The sequence below is a fragment of the Ctenopharyngodon idella genome, chromosome 24, assembly GCF_019924925.1.
Source record: "Ctenopharyngodon idella isolate HZGC_01 chromosome 24, HZGC01, whole genome shotgun sequence".
Classification (NCBI taxonomy): Eukaryota; Metazoa; Chordata; class Actinopteri; order Cypriniformes; family Xenocyprididae; genus Ctenopharyngodon; species Ctenopharyngodon idella.
In genome coordinates this window covers 27973353-27992343 of record NC_067243.1, presented here as the reverse complement: position 1 = coordinate 27992343, position 18991 = coordinate 27973353, and the positions used below count along the sequence as shown (strand labels likewise).

Below are 18991 nucleotides of genomic sequence, written 5' to 3'. Positions count from 1 at the left end.
TTTATCTTTTTTCAACACTGAATCTAATACTACACACATTTAACTATTCAAAATGTGTATTGGTCAATCTCAGGCAACTTTATTTAATTTTTTACAAGGTTTCAAAGCAGAAGATGGATGCACGTTTTCTCAGTCCTGTTACCAAAACTCACGTGCCATTTAAAAGGCATGTTTAAAAGCATGTCGGTTAATTCCTTTGTATTCACCTGAAGAAAGTGTTTATTTTGAAGAAATGGTTGGTCATGTGTTCAAATGATTGATATTTGTGACAAAAAATCACTTTATATTAAGGCAAGGTGTAACGACTGAGACAAATCAGACACAATTATTTGTTATAGTTAACCAATAATTGTTTAAAGCACTCTGGGGCCTGTCCCCCATCCCCCAAGAAGTCCTCAGTTACAAGTTTTATTGCGCTAAAGCATGTGGTTGCCACATTGAGAGCAGAGAAGGGACACAGGAAACATGCATCTTTCCTGCATTATCCCCACATAACACAGACTCTCCTGCATTAATGTATAGACAGACTGTTCTATAAATGAACATGCACATCCCCAGGAAATGGTATCCATTATTACTATTGTTGTATTGCACTCATTGTATTCACATGTTTTATGATACATTTAAGGTAACTTCAATTATGCCATGTTTAGTGTCTATGGGTTTGTATCGAGAAGATTTAAATGCTTGTGTATGCGGTATGTCCATACCTGTGCAACACATCAGTATTACAAGAATCTTTAATAGTTCTTCTTCAAAAACTCAGCCAGTTAATCTTGCTCGGTTGTAAAAGCCCTGACAGGAGGTGTGGTGTCGCCCGGAAATACAACATCTTCATTGGTCTGGTCAACAACTAACTTTGACCAGAGCTTAAAAGCCAGTGAACAATGCCACTCCCTCTCTTTCCTTGCTTCCTGGACGACTGAAGAGACCCCCTTCTTGCTGCAGGCCTCGGCCTACAACCCAGCCATGTGCTCATCTATAAGTGGTTTCATATTACTTCATCTAATGCAGAAGATACTGGCAACAACTTCGGACCGAACCATCAAGATTACAACCCAGCCTGCAGATCCGATGCTCCTCAGCCTAAAGGCATCTTGCAAGTATCGTAGATTTGAACACTAAACAGCGATTTAGTATTGATTTGTAAAACTTACCTTTGTCAGCAAAGGTGTTTTATTACTGAGGAAACTGATGATTCTTTTCCAGATTGTCTTTGACTTTTTCCTATAGCTCCATTCCCGGTTCCACTTCCGGTTCAACTCTATCATCACATGTGTGTGACCTGCGTGCATGTTATGTGTCTGTTAGTTTAGTTATGTGTTTGTGAGGTAGTTAATAAAGATTGTGCACAATACATGTTTGGTTCTGACTCCGTCTGCTAATAAATTGCCTCTTAAGTGATTTAGATCCTGACTACATGCTCTGAGTAGTACTGTACAATACGAATGTTGTTTTTCCATAACCTGGAAATGAACATTTCTTAGAATTAATAAACAATCAACACTGAGTGTTCACTGGACGAACAGGTTAATTGATTGTAATGTTAATCTTAATGTAGCTACATCCAGTTAATCTGATTAACTGATTTACATATTCATAATTAATCATAATTAATAATCATAATGAGTTATGAGTAATTATTAATATTTCCCCTTTGAGTTAATTCGCTACAAAGGTGTATTTTAATAAAAAGCTCAAAGCAATTTTCTCATTTAAAAGAAAACAAAAGCCTCAAGTTTATATATTTTTAAATAATTTAATTTATTTAACAATTGTGTAAATGGTGGATCAAACAAAACTGATAAAAACAGTGGTTTAACTTTATTTTTCTAGAAAAATAAATAAATACTTTGTAACAGGAATGAACACTGGGTAACAGGACTGAGTGTCCATATGTGTGTGTATGTGTGTGAGAAAGAGAGTGTGTACATGGCTATGTGTGCGAGTGAGATGTCTTTGTTGAAAGGATTGTTCTATGTGATAGTAGTACATCACAGTGAAGGAGGTGGAAAGAGAAAGAAGGAGAGCGAGGAAAAGAGAGAGGGGGGAGAGGGAGGGAAGGAAAGACAAAAAAGGGGGAAAAAGGTAGGGTTGCGGGTGTGTTTCACTCCTTCCCTTGCAGTATGCCATGGGTGTGTGTTTCTTGCATCTGCAAAGTATAGGTTCTCTCCATCTTCTACAAAAGATAAGAAAGAGAAAGACAAAAAGATGAAGTCACGTCGTGGTGGACTGGCTCCCTGCAATGTATGGCATTCATACTGTAAAACTAATCCTAAAAATCTTCAATTTAAGTAATTTCAACTGTAAAACTCATGATACAGGTGAATAGTATTATATCAACTAATATTCACACAATTAAATCAACAAAACAGAGGACTCTACTCACTCCTGTTACTCTTAACTCAGTGTTATTTTTCATATAAGTAACAGGACTGAAAGTAACAGGATTGAGTTTTTAAGCAAAAATGATGAAATACATGACGTATGGCCACATGGAGTACATGCTAATAGGATGAGGACACTGAGCAAATTCTAGTGACTTACCTAAAGTTAATATTTTTAAAATAAACAAATAACATCAAAGAAATAATTTAGGTAACAGGACAGTACGTTGAGATTGACCTTCTCAGTCATAGTTACAATTTCATCAAATATACAGAAATTAAAATGAGAGAACTTCTTATGGCCTGCATAAGATCCAGATGATGCAACTTCCTGATGAAAATGTGTCTTGTGGAATGTTCCAAGTTTTTTAGAGGGGGAAATGTGTAAGGGTAACAGGACTAAGTGAAAACCTGGGGACACGACTAAAATGTGTATTTTATATAACATATTATAGATTTCTTATGATTTTTTTTTTTTTGTTTAGCATAGATGGTATATGGAGTAACACAACAATTCAAAAATAATAAGATTTCTGAAAGATTTTAATGATTATATTTCATGATAAAGTTTAGATTTAGATAGCGGGGACATGTAACAAATGCTATTTTTTAGTATTCTCAGTAGTTTTTAATAATGTTTTAAATTATATATTTTAAATTTGCAGTTAGAGTAATGTTCAGGACATTTTGCTTAATAATAAAATATATTTTAGAGTTCATTTTCATGCATATTTATACATAAAATGTCCTGGGGACAGAAATGGCACCGATTCGGTGGAATGGCCCGTTTACTGTTAGCTGCTCTCACAGTGGCAAAAAAAAAAAAAAAAAAAAAAAAAAAAAATTAGTCAACCGTTGGAATCCACCTCACACAATGGACAGACGAATGTGGACAGTGTCTTTGTTGGACATTATTTTAATGGAACTCTCAACTTCTCGTATGCATGGATCCAATGTTAAGACTGCATTTATGGATTGCTGCTTTTTATTAACATCTTTTTTAACAACTTTGTAAATCTGATTTTTTTTTTATTTATTATTTTATTTATTATTTTTTATTTATTTAATTTAATTTAATTTGTATTATATTAAATCATCTGTTTTTGTATTATATTTTTTGGAAGTCTACCAGGGGTGGGATGGTTTGGTGTGGGTTCTAGATTTATCTAATTGTATTCTTGAAGTTCTTTGCCTTTAAAAAAAGAAGAAGAAAAAAAAAGAAAACTCAATAAACAGTTGTTAAAAAAATGAATATGAGGTTTGGACATGAATGCATATATTGTATATGTACACATGGAAATGTCATTGTTTTATATCTTTATTTTTATGTATATTGTTATGTTGTATGGTGTATAGAGAAGCCAAAGACAAATATCCACTTGTGGACAACAAAGAAACTTTCTTTCTTTCTTGATCACCAAAAGGGGGTGGGATTTAGAGATGTGTTCTGGAGGGAAATTCAGTGATTGGCTTGAAATCTTAACAGGATGTCAACCAATGGGCGACTAGAACTTTCGCTTAAAAGCAGTACCTCGAAACCTAGTTTTTCCATTCTTTCAACACTATTTAAAAGAACAGTTATAACTGAAAGTAAAAATGAGCGGAAGAGGCAAAACCGGAGGCAAAGCAAGAGCGAAAGCCAAGACTCGCTCATCCAGAGCAGGACTGCAGTTCCCCGTCGGCCGTGTTCACAGGCTTCTCCGCAAAGGCAACTATGCTGAGCGCGTCGGTGCTGGTGCTCCTGTTTATCTGGCGGCTGTGCTCGAGTATCTTACCGCTGAGATCCTGGAGTTGGCTGGAAATGCCGCTCGGGACAACAAGAAGACCCGCATCATCCCCCGTCATCTGCAGCTGGCGGTGCGCAACGACGAAGAGCTGAACAAACTTCTGGGCGGAGTGACCATCGCTCAGGGCGGTGTGCTGCCCAACATCCAGGCTGTGCTGCTGCCCAAGAAGACCGAGAAACCCGCCAAATCCAAATAAACGGACTCAAATCTGCCTTATTGAAACCCAAAGGCTCTTTTAAGAGCCATCCATTTAATCTGTTAAAGAGCTGTTTTCATCAATAACTTAATAATACAAACGCAGTCGGTGGATTATATAAATACATGAATAATAATAAAGTTAAAAAAAAAAAAGGAAGATGACCTATCAAATGTAGATTACCCCGTATGGGCATTAATGTTATATTTATACAATAGTAGCAGGATCAAATATAGCCCCGTAACTTGTTTGAGATGGAATCAGATATCTGCACAACCGTTAAGAACAAGATGAATATTTTACAAATACAGCATGTGAGTATAAAGCCTCTGAGTGTATTACACTGATGTACAAAGTATTAAACCGAACAAAAACACACTGAGCGGGAAACCCTCCGCTTGTTTGAAAAGAGGGAGCGTTCAGTCATTGGCTAGCAGTCATAAGCACACGTCACACATTAGCCAATCACAAGCCTCCGCACCATCACGACTCTGTGAGCTCGTGGCCGCGCAATGCCCTAAAAGCAGGCGTGTAATAGAATGTATCATTTCCAGCTCAAGCAGGTTAGAGTAAGAAGTAGACTGCAGCAATGGCAAGAACCAAGCAGACCGCTCGTAAGTCCACCGGTGGTAAAGCCCCGAGGAAGCAGCTCGCTACCAAAGCCGCCCGTAAGAGCGCTCCGGCCACCGGCGGCGTCAAAAAGCCCCATCGTTACAGGCCCGGGACCGTGGCTCTCAGAGAGATCCGCCGTTATCAGAAGTCCACCGAGCTGCTGATCCGCAAACTGCCCTTCCAGCGGCTGGTGAGAGAAATCGCTCAGGACTTCAAGACAGATCTGCGCTTCCAGAGCTCCGCTGTCATGGCCCTGCAGGAGTCCAGCGAGGCCTATTTGGTCGGTCTGTTTGAGGACACCAATCTGTGTGCCATCCACGCCAAGAGGGTCACCATCATGCCCAAAGACATTCAGCTGGCCCGCCGCATCCGCGGAGAGCGCGCCTAAACCCGCATCTGTCACATCAAACCCCAAAGGCTCTTTTAAGAGCCACCAAAATTGCACTGAACGGGACCATTTCCAGTTTAATAATAAAGAAAAATAAATATACATAAATATTCTTTGTATTAATATCTTTGAGAAATACAAAGTTAATTTTATACTTAAATGAATAATATTTGTACAAATAGTCAATAATAGTGTATAAACAGACTTTACAGTTTTTTTCACAATTGCTATGACATTTCGTGAAACCTTCACCCAGTTTCTCAGTATTAAACACAAAACCAATTCTTCGAACTACATTGACAAAACTTCTGATTCTTATGGCAAAATCAAGCTTACAGATCAATATAAACACTACAGATCATTCATTAGACACTACATAAACAGCATCCAGAGCATTTAGTTACAGAACAAAATGTGAACACAATTTGTAATTATGAAAGTATAATTGCAACTAGGGTGAATATATTGTACACTGTATGTATGTAGTTTAGTATTGTATTGAATATTGAATAGTATTGTATGTCTGTATATTCAGCACTTGAAAACACACCTTGCTCTTCCTCATCCTCTTACACATACTCTTCCTCCTCTCCCTCTCAGAATGTTTCCATTCATTGCTCCTATCACCATTCAATGCACCTGTGCACTCTGAGCTGCCTTATATTTCCCACAGCTGGTTTGATCACATCAATTTTGAGCCGTTGTTCGTAAACGACAACTGTTGTAGTTGTGTTTAATTTTGCCACTTGCGTTTACTGTTGTCCAACACAAGTGCATCACAGTGTGATATGTTTTAGTGAGTGAGAATGTGTTTAGAGTTTTGAAGAAAAAAAAAAGCATAAAATTTGCAAACTTTGTTTAACTGCCTGAACCTGTTTAAGATTTTACACAAAGACTGATTTATTCGATAAATGGGTCCCTGCCACTCACCATTTGGTTCAGAGAATGGAGTTTAGTGTTTTAGCAGTTGTGAAAAACTCTAATTTTTATACAATTTTTAACCAGTGACCTTGTATCCAGATGTTTGACAATACTTTTATCTTCAAACAGTCTGCCAAAAAAATATAGTTTGGTATTTTACAACTCTTTTTAATTAGCTCATCCACAGTTTTATTAAATCTTCTAGCTACTCCCTAGCGGCATGGTCTGTTTTGAAACTTTTATCGCAGCTTGAAGGCCAGAGAAGAGATTATGCAGGTGCATATTCAGCTGAGACCTACAGTTTAAATCCTTGAGGCCTGAAATAATTTATATTCTGCAAATATATCTGAACTGTCTAATAAATATATTGTCACATTTCATTGTCATTCAGTATCTCTATATGATATGACAATGTTATAATATTTTCTTTGTCAAATAAATCTTATAAAACTTAATTTTTCATATTAAACAAAGGACAGGCCTCGTTAGATCCGTGTTAGGATTAAATCACAGTATTTTGTGCTCGAACTATATTGAGGGGAGGTGCGTGTTGCGCCTTGTGACTCGGCGTTGGTTTCTCTCAGGTCCTGTGAGCAAATGTAAAAGGCCTCCTAGTAATACTCTTTTACCATTTTTTATCATCGTTTGATAGAGTTGTGTAAGACATGTCTGGAAGAGGCAAAGGCGGTAAAGGGCTTGGGAAAGGAGGCGCTAAGCGTCACCGTAAAGTTTTGCGCGATAACATCCAGGGAATCACCAAACCCGCCATTCGTCGTCTCGCTCGCCGTGGCGGTGTTAAGCGCATCTCTGGTCTGATCTACGAGGAGACCCGCGGAGTGTTGAAGGTGTTTTTGGAGAATGTGATCCGCGATGCCGTTACTTACACCGAGCACGCCAAGAGAAAGACCGTGACCGCCATGGATGTTGTGTACGCGCTGAAGCGACAGGGACGAACCCTGTACGGCTTTGGAGGTTAAACTCTTGAAATCAGGAAAAACTACACAAACCCAACGGCTCTTTTAAGAGCCACCCACTCTGTCACATAAAGAGTCAAAGGAATTTAATTGATAAAACGCTTTGTTTTTTGGATTCGGAGAAAGTATTACTAAATAGTTTATAAACGGTGTTTCACGGTAAAGTATCGGGACTAGCAGTGTCTTTTCTTATAGTACTAGGTGATTATACCCAGAATATGTTGGTTTAAGTGGCGCACAAAGACCTTTTGTATTACACAATGTTTAACAATGTAACTAACTTTAAATTAGATCAGAATGGGACCAAAGTTAGCAGAGTGAAAAATGCAGAAAACATTAACGAAATGGGTATTTGTTTTACACAAAAGGGCTTTTATTTACTAGTTTAGTTTCAACAGTTTCATAAATCAAGTCCCTTGGAAAAACTTCTTTTAAAGGGTGTCTAACTGATAATGGTCTCTTTTCTCCAACACTCCCTCAATGGGTCCATAAGGGCTTTTAAAATGGTTCACAATACTTGTCTAGTATATCTTGTTTTCTCAAACTAATAATAAAAAAGCGGAAAACGAAACAAAGAAAACAGTCAGGGTGTAGTTCAAACATGAGCGGTTGGCGGCGGCGCATATGATTGGCCCTCATTCCGCTCGTGAGTTGTCCAATGAAATACGAGTTTATGGGTTTGGCCTATTAAAAGAGGCAATCAGATATTTACTGTATCTCTTTGAAAATTAGCATAGGGCAGTTAATAAATACCTCTGTGTCGCTTCTGATTTCACCTTTGTCAGTTTTGACATTACGCAGTATCATGCCTGAACCAGCAAAGTCCGCGCCTAAGAAGGGCTCCAAGAAGGCCGTCACGAAGACCGCCGGTAAGGGAGGAAAGAAGCGCAAGAGGTCCAGGAAGGAGAGTTACGCTATCTACGTCTACAAAGTCCTGAAGCAGGTTCATCCTGACACCGGCATCTCTTCCAAGGCGATGGGCATCATGAACTCTTTCGTTAACGACATCTTCGAGCGCATCGCCGGTGAGTCGTCTCGTCTCGCTCACTACAACAAGCGCTCCACCATCACTTCTAGAGAGATCCAGACCGCCGTGCGTCTGCTGCTGCCCGGAGAGCTGGCCAAACACGCCGTGTCCGAGGGCACCAAGGCAGTGACCAAATACACCAGCTCCAAGTAGAGATTTAACCGAGACTCTCAGCGACCCAAAGGCTCTTTTAAGAGCCACCCATCTTCTCGTTAAAGAGCTTCTGTTGTTTGTATAATATGTTGAAATCTAAATGTGTTACGTGTTGGAAATAAGTGGATTTCTAGATTTTTAAACCGTAATGTAATTTGGTCCGTGTCTAATCCAAAGCTAGTTTTGGTCGTTGTTCAGAGACCTGTTCTGTTCTGCAAAAATGACGGTGTAGTTTAAAGGGATAGTTCACTCCAAAACAAAAATTCTGTCATTTACTCGCTCTCATGTTGTTCCAAACCTGTATAAATTTCTTTGTTCTGTTGAACACAAAGGATTATTTTGAAGAATTTGGGATACTGAACAGTTCTGAAGCACCATTGACTTACATAGTACGTTTTTTTTTTTTTTTTTTTTTCTCCCTTCCCTTCCTACAATGGAAGTTAATGGTGCCCCAAAGCGGCCTGGTTATAAACTTTCTTCAAAATATCTTCCTTTGTGTTCTGCAGAAAAAAGAAATTTATACAAGTTTAGAACAACATGAGGGTAAGTAAATGACAGAATTTTCATTTTTCGGTGAACTATCCCTTTGAGAAAACTTGATAGTTTAATTATATTAAGGTTATTGAGAATTGTGTTTTTTTTGTTTTTTTTTGTCTTTTTGCATCATTTGGGGGGAAAAAAGTGAATCCATGTAAACTATGGGGGTTTGAAATGACGTGGATAAAGAGAAAGTTTTCAGTGTTGGACAAATTAATTTAAATACACAGGTGAAATCTCAATTAATGGGGATCAAGTTTACATGCATTTACAAAGCATGTGAAATAAGGTTCATTACTGTAGACAGGAGCATTTGGGCCTAATTAAGTTGACTTCTGACTCATAGTAATAGCTATTATTTTAGTGAAATTCACTTGCCAGGAGGGTGACAATGATAGATCCAAAGCTGACGATAAATCCAAAGACTGAAAGATTTATCAGACTTTATTGTAAATCTGATAAATCTTTCAGTCTTTGGATTAATCATTGTCATCTTATTATGGATTAAAGCCCTGCAGCTGTCTGAAAATGTTTTTTAATGAAATATCTTCCAACTAACCTGTCAAATGATGACTGAAGCATCTAAGACTGAAGGACAATAATGAGAACTCTGAATATTACTGGGGCAGCTATTATGATGCTTACTGAAAGAAATCAAGTTGACAAATATTGGTGATAATATAGCACATTGAGAGGTTAACAAGCATTTTGAGAAAGCCGGCCATTTCTGACCTGGAACACCAGTATGACGTAGTGCCATTTTGTACAAAATAAAAGCATTTCAAAACAAGCTTCCTAGTTAAACATTAAAGCATGGTCCGTGTACATTTTGATAGTTTGTTTTCCAATTTGAAATTAAATAAGCAGAAACGAGAAAATTAGTTTTTTTCGTTTTTGTTTAGTTTTTTAACGAAAAACAAGATTTCAGCTTGATTTTCATTTTTTTTGGAAACAAAATTCCAGTCAGGTATGTTTCAAAGCTCAGGGTACCACATGTGAATATGGAAGTCAATTTGGGATGGGCTTAGTTTGCACTTCTAGTTTAGAGCTGCAGTGACTGTCGGCACAAACATCTCAAACGGCTGTGGTCTGAGTGACAGACAGTTATGACCACAGGCCAGGGCAGCAGGTGAGGATCGCGGTACAGATCCGGACACACTGGACACATCCCCAGGTAACAAAGTTATGTTTCAAAACATTCTGTTTTGGTTGTGAGAACGGTGATATGAAATGTTCTAAAAACGTGGAAATATCCAGTTTGCTTAACATTGCTGGACCGTTATCTTAAGGTTCCTGTGTTAATGTTAACGTTAACGTTCATGTTCCTGCAATTTTTTTTGACCTACATTTTATTAACAATACAACATTCTAAAAACGTTATTTTAAGTTTAGCATAATGTTCCTGCAACATTCTCCACCAAATTTCATTAACAATACCACATTCAAAGAACGTTTATTTGGAACATTCCAAGAACGATAAAATGTCCACATTCTCTAACCCTTAAACAGGCAAGACAGGAAAATGATCAGCAAAAAATAATTTCATGTCATTTTTTTATATCATCTGGACTTAAGTAAAACATATCCAAATGATTTTTTTTTTTAAATATTTGATGTAGTTATGAGTTGTATCTCCTGAGATACGTTGCCTGTTTAGGGTATAAAAAAGGATTATCCACAGTATTGACAATGAATGGTGTCTCAGTGTAAACTGGGCTCCCTGTACTGGTCATTGCATTATTGTGAATTCCAGGGTGATGAGTGAGAGGCAGATTGTGGGTCCCCCTAGGGAAGACCCGTAAGACCCTTGCAGAGTTTCACACAGCTCATTTTAAGGTAGAACAGGGGTGTCCAACCCTGCGCCTGAAGGGCTACTGTCCTGCAGAGTTTAGTTCCAACCCTGATCAAACACACCATTTTATTTGATAGATGTTTCAGTTATTTTTGTATGTTTGTAAGACTGTCCAGTTGGTTTGTTTGTGTGTGTCTAGTGCGAATGTGTAGTTGTATGTATACATATCCAGTTGGGCTGTTTGGTAATTGCTTGGTTCACTTTGATTTGTGCAAGGGTAATCACCTTTAAAGGGTTAGTTTACCTTAAAAGACAAAAGAAAAAGAACAATCAGTTGTTGTTGTTGTTTTGTTCCAAGTGTGCAGTTATATATTCCAAACACCTTTTGAAATTTATATGTTATTGACTGGCTTCTCTCCTGTATGATTTCACATGAGTCTCTTCAGACCTTACTGTACATGAATTATGAGCTTCCAGAGCTTCTGATTGAGGCTGTGTGTGACCTCCTAATTGAACTCCTTTCCATAAACTGAACACAGAAACAAAACAAAAAAAGTATAAATATCAAAAACAAATAACAGTTTTTTCTTAGTCTTATTAAGTGCAAAGAATAAGTGCAACCATAATCAAAGTACTCTGTCAATATACAAAGTGCAAACAGAGACCAGAGCTAAGAGATGGTTACAACTGTCCAGCCTAAGATAGGTTTGATATTGGGAGACACGCTATTGTATGTATTTTGCGTGCACCAGGGAGCTTGCGTTTTACTTTCGCTTTGAAATTCAAAAGCGGCGGTGCTGAGCGTGCACTCTACAAGATGAGACATTTATCGGACGCTTAGGCTCGGTTGCGCGCAACAAATACTTATCAGTGATCTTACCTTACTCTCGTCATGTGATCAGAGAACTATGATTCCTGCTGCACTGTGTGCAACTCTGCAGCTTGTGCTGCAGAGCAGATGTTTACAATAGTTTACAATTGAAGCAACTCAACGAGAAATCTCGTTACACCCCTAGTGCAGGAACAATATTCTAACCATAAAATAACATTTAACATTAAAGAATGTGGACATTTTAACATTATTGGAATGTTCCAAATAAACGTTATTTGAATGTTGTGTTGTTAATGAAATTTAGTGGAGAATGTTGCAGGAACATTATGCTAAGTAAGGGATAATACATCCAGCCGGTTATCTCAGAATAAACCCCGACAGGGTGATCAGGACCCAAACTCCAATCGGAGGTTCCATCAGCCTGAAGGGGTTTATTCCGAGATAACAACTGGCTGGATGTATATTATCCCGTTTATTACACGGCTACTTGCCACATAAGTAAATAATAGACGAAATATTGATCTGAGTTGAAATATTTTGTTAGCTCTTTGAACGCAAAGCTTCTGTGGAGAGAGCAGTTGCTAGCGACCAAGTTCAAACTAGACGGACATTTCAGGGATAAGACACAGTCACACCACTTATTAAATGGCATTTCGGCACTTAAATAATTATGGGGATAAGAGATATTGATCTGAGATGAAACTGTTTTAAAATCGTACCTGTTATCTTATAATCCAACAGTGTACAAAACAATAGTTGCAAAATGGCAGCAGCTGCATTTGTATGAAACAAGAGAGAGCAGGTCCACGATACTGGATGACATAAATAACTGTACACTAAATATTGATTTGACTGAGTTTTAATATTTTATTAGCTAACCAAACACAAAACATTGACAAAAAAAAAAAAAAAAAAAAAAACCTTCCTAGCAAGTGCTGCTGACTTTAGTAAACCGGATGAGCCTGTGTTATCTGTTTTCAGAGGTTGTTATCGGGGAACAACATACCGCTGGATGGCGCAATTGGCCAATCAGCCAGTGAGAATCAAGTATTCCAGCCGTGTAATAAACTTAAAATGTTTTGTTAACATTTAAACAAAACTAAATTTTTCCGTTCTTGGAACATTACAAATCAACATTCCTAGAATGTTGTATTATTAATAAAATGTAGGTCAAAAGAACATTGCAGGAACGTTATGCTAACCTTAAGATAATGTTCCAGCAATGTTAAGCAAACTGGACATTTTTTTTTTTTTTTTTTAATGGATATTCTTGTGGATGAGATGGAGCAGGTAGTCTTTCAGTTTGGTTAAACTGTTCTCATGTATGCTGGACACTTGATTTTTTTTCTCTATCTGCTCCATTTCATCCATGAACAACCTCTTTAACCCTTGTGCGGTGATCAAAACCCTTTGCCTAATTTGGTGTTCCGGGTCAAAAATGATGACCTTTTAAAATTGCTTGCAAGTCTCAGTACACTTTATTATCTCTAAATATTGGATTCAAACTTTTTTGTCAGCTTATTTTTTTTCGATTAGCACAGGTTTTGTATTTCTTTTTGGATCTGGCTGATTGCAGGCCTCATTACTCTGTACTTATGCACCTCAATTGTTGACTGAAAAAAAAAAAAAAAAGCATTTAATGTTTTAAACATTTAAAACATTTCATTCATAATTTACCTGGATTAACTTTTTCCCCCCGAAATAACGAAGAAAAAAAAAAAAAAAAAAAAAAAAAAAAAAACACGAGTAACTGTCGCTGAATAACAACGAAAACTATAGCTTTGTATTAAACTCGAATTGAATTTTGTAAGACACTTTAGAAAATCCACTTATTTCAATCTCAATTTTCGATACTTGATGTCCGTTTACAACAAATTCTACAAACAAAAGCTCTTTAACTAAGAGATGGATGGCTCTTAAAAGAGCCTTTAGGTTGGTTAAAGTCACATCACACCTCACTTGGAGCTGGTGTATTTGGTGACAGCTTTGGTGCCCTCGGACACGGCGTGTTTGGCCAGCTCTCCGGGCAGCAGCAGACGCACGGCGGTCTGGATCTCTCTAGAAGTGATGGTGGAGCGCTTGTTGTAGTGAGCGAGACGAGACGACTCACCGGCGATGCGCTCGAAGATGTCGTTGACGAAAGAGTTCATGATGCCCATCGCCTTGGAAGAGATACCGGTGTCAGGATGAACCTGCTTCAGGACTTTGTAGACGTAGATAGCGTAACTCTCCTTCCTGGACCTCTTGCGCTTCTTTCCTCCCTTACCGGCGGTCTTCGTGACGGCCTTCTTGGAGCCCTTCTTAGGCGCAGACTTTGCTGGTTCAGGCATGATGCTTTTTAAATGCAAACTTCACAAAGCAATATGAGATCAGAAACGACACAGAGGTATTTATTCACTGCCCTATGCTAATTTTCAAAGAGATACGGGAACTATCTGATTGCCTCTTTTAATAGGCCAAATCCATAAACTCGTATTTCATTGGACAACTCAAAGCATCACGAGCGGAATGAGGGCCAATCATATGCGCCGCCGCCAACCACTGAACTACAACCTGTTTCCTTTGTTTTCCTCTTTTTACTATTACAAGCGATTCTAGACAAATATTGTGAACAATTGTGTAATTTTAAAAGCCCTTTAGACCCATTGAGGGAGTGTTGGAGGAAAGAGACCATTATAGGTTAGGCACCCTTTAAAAAAGCAGTTTTTCCTCGGGACTTAACTGATTCATGAAACTGTTGAACTGTTTAAACTACACGAATAATAAATAAAAGCCCATTTGTGTAAAACAAATGCCAGTTTCGTTAATGTTTTCTTCTTTTTCAAATCTACTAACTTTGGTCGCATTCTGATCTAATTTGATCCTTTCGACTCCAATTAACCCTCTATGGTACGCAATATGATATCAATGAGGGAAAATAAAATCTTAAAATTGGACACTTTAACGATATCAATAAATATTTTCATAAAAAAAATAAATAAATACATACTTTATTTATTTTTTATAAATTTGTTGCCTCGAGGCAACATTGTACCACAATAGACAACTTGAAACATTTGGCATTTTCATGTAAAAAAAAAAAATAATAATAATAATAATAATAAATATATATATATATATATATATATATATATATATATATATATATATTATTTGTACCACAATAGACAACTTGAAACATTTGGCATTTTCATGTAAAAAATAATAATAATAATAATAATAATAAATATATATATATATATATATATATATATATATATATATATATATATATATATATATATATATATAGAAAACATCAATCTTTAACTAGACACTTGAACAAACAAATTTATCCAGTTAATATATTTAAAGTTTCATATTTAATAAAAAAAATAACATTTTACCATAGTGGAACACAAGTATTACCAAACCATCATATTATGTTATTATATCAAGTTTTCATATCCATCTTCATCCCCATCTCCATCTTCGCTCTCAACCTCACCGGGACGGATTGTCACTATGACTTTATCTTCCTCATCAACCGGTAGCGCTACCCGTATTTTATAGCTTTTTTAAGTGCTATAGAAAATGTGCAGATCATAATATATGCAGATATAGTATGTGAATTACTATTCTTATAAGTGCATTACAAAATCATGTGAAAATGTAAATATATTTAGATAATTCTCACTCTTTTCCTTACAAATATAATACATTTGTATTCTAACCTATTATGCCTGTATGGCCTCATGCGATTCCATTATGGTACAACGTTGCCTTGAGGAAACGCATAGTTTAAGTTTGATAAATGTCTTATTTTATCAAAAACAAACTAAAATAATTACTACAGAGGATTACTGGAAACTAGTTAAACTGGAAATGGTCTCGTTCAGTGTAATTTTGGTGGCTCTTAAAAGAGCCTTTGGAGTTTGATGTGGTTTAAGCGCGCTCTCCGCGGATGCGGCGGGCCAGCTGAATGTCTTTGGGCATGATGGTGACCCTCTTGGCGTGGATGGCGCACAGATTGGTGTCCTCAAACAAACCGACCAAATAAGCCTCGCTGGACTCCTGCAAGGCCATGACAGCGGAGCTCTGGAAGCGTAGATCCGTCTTGAAGTCCTGAGCGATTTCTCTCACCAGCCGCTGGAAGGGCAGTTTGCGGATCAGCAGCTCAGTGGACTTCTGATAACGGCGAATCTCTCTGAGAGCCACGGTCCCGGGCCTGTAGCGATGGGGCTTTTTGACGCCGCCGGTGGCCGGAGCGCTCTTACGAGCGGCTTTGGTAGCGAGCTGCTTCCTCGGGGCTTTACCACCGGTGGATTTACGAGCGGTCTGTTTGGTTCTTGCCATTGCTGCAATCTACTTCTTTCTCGAGCCTACTTGTATAGAAAATACTGTTTTGTGTTACACGCCTGCTTTTAAGGCATTGTGAGGCCATGAGCTCATAGTGTCGCGAGGGTGCAAGCCTTGTGATTGGCTAATATGTGACGTCTCTACATGAGTGTTAGCCAATGACTGCGCGTTTCCTCTTTTTCAAACAAACAGAGGGTTTCCCGCTCAATGTGCTTTGTTTGGTTGACTCAGTGTACAGGACACCTCCATGAGCTTTATATTCACGTTGTTGTATATATTTATTCTGAAATACTCGCCTTAATTCCCAGTGGTTGTGCAGATTTTGAATTAGAACAAAATCACATTATAGTCTGTATAAAAGCAGCATAAAGTCCTGTAAATACATAAAGCAGCGTGTATATTGGTTTTTATTTTGGGTAATCTATCAAAATAATATTCGATACATTATCGAAGCAGACATGTAACTTTATTTTAAGGTTAGTTGACCAACCTACACGCCTCCTAAAGAACGAGCTCTACAGACACGTCAGCGGATCATCATGTGCTTATAATAAGAATGCACACCTTATACATTTGACTGGTTTAATAGTTTTTTTTTCCCCCTCTTCAAGTAGTTTATGATGCTTTTTAATATTAACAAAGAAAAGCACTCTCTATTAGATAAAATGGGTGGCTCTTAAAAGAGCCTTTAGATCACTAAAACAATCTCTAACAGTTTTATTTGGATTTGGCAGGTTTCTCGGTCTTCTTGGGCAGCAGCACAGCCTGGATGTTGGGCAGCACACCGCCCTGAGCGATGGTCACTCCGCCCAGAAGTTTGTTCAGCTCTTCGTCGTTGCGCACCGCCAGCTGCAGATGACGGGGGATGATGCGGGTCTTCTTGTTGTCCCGAGCGGCATTTCCAGCCAACTCCAGGATCTCAGCGGTAAGATACTCGAGCACAGCCGCCAGATAAACTGGAGCACCAGCACCGACGCGCTCAGCATAGTTGCCTTTGCGGAGAAGTCTGTGGACACGGCCGACAGGAAACTGCAGTCCTGCCCTGGATGAGCGAGTCTTGGCTTTCGCTCTTGCTTTGCCTCCAGTTTTGCCTCTTCCACTCATTTTTAATTCAGTTGTTGTAACTTTCACATACAGAAAGCACAAAATGAGACTTTTGGTTTCCACATATTGTCTTTAAACTAGAGTGATAGTCGCTCATTGGTTTAGAGTCTGTAAAGATTCAAACCAATCACTGAACTTCCTTCCAAAGCCCAACCCCCTTTCGGCCGAGAATAATTATGTATGCACACGTATTTCTGACTATTAAGACAGTAGACATGAAACCATTAACCCATTGAAATATATATATATATATATATATATATATATATATATTAGTACGCTCTTTTAACTAAAAGTGCTACACCTTTCACACAATATATTCTGTACGCGTTGATACTGTACAGTATTATGTTCCTGTTGTAATATTGGAGTGTTTTCACTGTTGTTTGTATTGTCACAATTCTCCAGCGGAGTGTTTTGTGTAAATATTCTGTCTGTACTTTGTTGTACAACATCCCATTTGGACTGTGATCACTGTCTGAACCCTCATGAGCTTTCACATATAAAAACGGTTCATTCGAGTTTATTTTCAGAATTGGGTGGCTTGTCTGTTCTGAATGCAGTCTAAGAGGTCTAAAATGAAACTTGGCTATTTACTTTAAGCGATATAATATACATGAGTTTTGCTCTTTATTCAGAGTTATTGGGTGGCTCTTAAAAGAGCCGTTGAGAAAAAACGGTAGAGACTTTATTTCTTTTTGGGCGCTGCCTTTTTAGGCTTGGCGGTTTTAGGCTTTGTCGCTTTAGGTTTAGCCGCCTTGGCCTTTTTGGGGCTTTTGGCTGGTTTCTTAGCAGCTGCTGGTTTCTTTGCCTTCTTGGGGCTCTTCGTCGCCTTCTTAGTGGCTGTGGCAGCGGGTTTCTTGGCCTTCTTGGGCGATTTCTTTGCGGCGGGCTTCTTTGCCGCTGCACTCTTGGGCTTCTTGGCAGCAGCGGGTTTCTTGGCCGCGGGCTTCTTCGCTTTAGGAGCCGCTTTCTTAGCCGGCTTCTTCTTGGTTTCGGCTTGCTGCTTGTTGAGCTTGAATGAGCCCGAGGCGCCGGTCCCTTTGACCTGCACCAGGGCGCCTTTAGTCACCAGGCTCTTGATTGCGATCTTGACGCGAGAGTTGTTCTTCTCCACGTCGTAGCCGCTGGCAGCGAGAGCTTTCTTCAGGGCGGCGAGGGACACGCCACTCCTCTCCTTGGATGCGGACACAGCTTTGACGATGAGCTCACCGACGCCTGGACCTGCTTTCTTGGCTTTCGCAGCTGACTTCTTCTTGGGCGCTTTGGCCGGGGCTGCAGCAGCCGGGGTTGGAGCGGTTTCTGCCATATCTCTCTCGGATCGGATCTGTGCTGTATCAAACACTGTCTGGTTTCAGCAATGAACAGCTCTCAACCAGCGCTGCGCTCTTAAATAACACATGAGAACCTTATAGACTCAACCCGCCCTGCTCGGTGTGTGCGCGCCTCCACGAGCCCCCCGCGCTTGTGTTTTCTTCTCTTACATTTGGGGCAAAACTGAAGCAGTAAAATAGTTTGGCGCAGTAAAAATAAAGTGAACACCGAGCAGAGGTTCTGAGCTTTAAAATACGAGCTAAAAAATAAAATACGCGAAGAGGAAATGTTTCTTTTGCCTCCGTCAGACCAAATCCAAGGCGAGCATCAGCCACGGGGAAAAGCCGCGTGTAAATTTGATGGATAGTTTTAATGGAAAAAATGATAAAAGCCTGAACGCGTCCGCTGTGTGTTCAGAAAACAGTCTGAACGCAACTTTAATGAAATCAGCATTAGTGAGGGGCGTGAGGAGGCTTTTATACAGCTGTTGTTTTGGGCAGCTTGAAGCACACGAACATCATCCGGAGGATCCGAGTCTTGTGACTCTCCTGTCTGGCCCTCATCTTCTGCCAGCAGATGATCTGTCCTTATAATAATAATAATAATAATAATAATAAGAATAAGAATAA

At 38.8% G+C, this 18991-nt stretch overlaps 9 protein-coding genes across 10 annotated transcripts in view; 4 read left to right on the top strand and 5 right to left on the bottom strand.

Moving 5' to 3' along the window:
* LOC127506882 (histone H2B) overlaps positions 1 to 8594 on the top strand; it is a 51152-nt gene extending 42558 nt beyond the window's left edge. Inside the window, exon 3 of the mRNA XM_051883721.1 lies at positions 8067 to 8594. Coding sequence (XP_051739681.1) covers positions 8071 to 8445 — 375 coding nt within the window. The 5' untranslated portion in view covers positions 8067 to 8070 and the 3' untranslated portion in view covers positions 8446 to 8594. The remainder of the gene's footprint in view (positions 1 to 8066) is intronic.
* The window catches only part of LOC127506886 (histone H2B), a 95011-nt gene extending 81037 nt beyond the window's left edge, over positions 1 to 13974 (bottom strand). The window contains exon 1 of the mRNA XM_051883727.1: positions 13561 to 13974. Within this exon, the coding sequence (XP_051739687.1) occupies positions 13562 to 13936 (375 nt within the window). The 5' untranslated portion in view covers positions 13937 to 13974 and the 3' untranslated portion in view covers position 13561. The remainder of the gene's footprint in view (positions 1 to 13560) is intronic.
* Positions 1 to 18991, bottom strand: part of LOC127506760 (histone H4) — a 210673-nt gene that overhangs the window by 53334 nt on the left and 138348 nt on the right. The gene's annotated exons all lie outside the window — the stretch shown is intronic.
* On the top strand, positions 3803 to 4419 carry LOC127506872 (histone H2A). The gene has a single exon (XM_051883709.1). It carries the CDS (start codon positions 3984 to 3986, stop codon positions 4368 to 4370), a length of 387 nt encoding a protein of 128 aa, XP_051739669.1. The 5' UTR covers positions 3803 to 3983; the 3' UTR covers positions 4371 to 4419.
* Positions 4913 to 5415, top strand: LOC127506834 (histone H3-like). The gene has a single exon (XM_051883666.1). It carries the CDS (start codon positions 4960 to 4962, stop codon positions 5368 to 5370), a length of 411 nt encoding a protein of 136 aa, XP_051739626.1. The 5' UTR covers positions 4913 to 4959; the 3' UTR covers positions 5371 to 5415.
* On the top strand, positions 6942 to 7321 carry LOC127506917 (histone H4). The gene has a single exon (XM_051883763.1). It carries the CDS (start codon positions 6957 to 6959, stop codon positions 7266 to 7268), a length of 312 nt encoding a protein of 103 aa, XP_051739723.1. The 5' UTR covers positions 6942 to 6956; the 3' UTR covers positions 7269 to 7321.
* Positions 15472 to 15955, bottom strand: LOC127506857 (histone H3-like). Its single transcript, XM_051883692.1, has one exon. It carries the CDS (start codon positions 15939 to 15941, stop codon positions 15531 to 15533), a length of 411 nt encoding a protein of 136 aa, XP_051739652.1. The 5' UTR covers positions 15942 to 15955; the 3' UTR covers positions 15472 to 15530.
* LOC127506877 (histone H2A) lies at positions 16480 to 17158 on the bottom strand. Its single transcript, XM_051883715.1, has one exon. The coding sequence runs from the start codon at positions 17046 to 17048 to the stop codon at positions 16662 to 16664; it is 387 nt and encodes a 128-aa protein (XP_051739675.1). The 5' UTR covers positions 17049 to 17158; the 3' UTR covers positions 16480 to 16661.
* On the bottom strand, positions 17572 to 18398 carry LOC127506819 (histone H1-like). The gene has a single exon (XM_051883651.1). The coding sequence runs from the start codon at positions 18355 to 18357 to the stop codon at positions 17737 to 17739; it is 621 nt and encodes a 206-aa protein (XP_051739611.1). The 5' UTR covers positions 18358 to 18398; the 3' UTR covers positions 17572 to 17736.

Coding starts and splice junctions, on each gene's coding strand:
- LOC127506872 (XM_051883709.1), top strand. CDS start 3,984: ATGAGCGGAAGAGGCAAAACCGGAGGCAAAGCAAGAGCGAAAGCCAAG.
- LOC127506834 (XM_051883666.1), top strand. CDS start 4,960: ATGGCAAGAACCAAGCAGACCGCTCGTAAGTCCACCGGTGGTAAAGCC.
- LOC127506819 (XM_051883651.1), bottom strand. CDS start 18,357: ATGGCAGAAACCGCTCCAACCCCGGCTGCTGCAGCCCCGGCCAAAGCG.
- LOC127506917 (XM_051883763.1), top strand. CDS start 6,957: ATGTCTGGAAGAGGCAAAGGCGGTAAAGGGCTTGGGAAAGGAGGCGCT.
- LOC127506857 (XM_051883692.1), bottom strand. CDS start 15,941: ATGGCAAGAACCAAACAGACCGCTCGTAAATCCACCGGTGGTAAAGCC.
- LOC127506877 (XM_051883715.1), bottom strand. CDS start 17,048: ATGAGTGGAAGAGGCAAAACTGGAGGCAAAGCAAGAGCGAAAGCCAAG.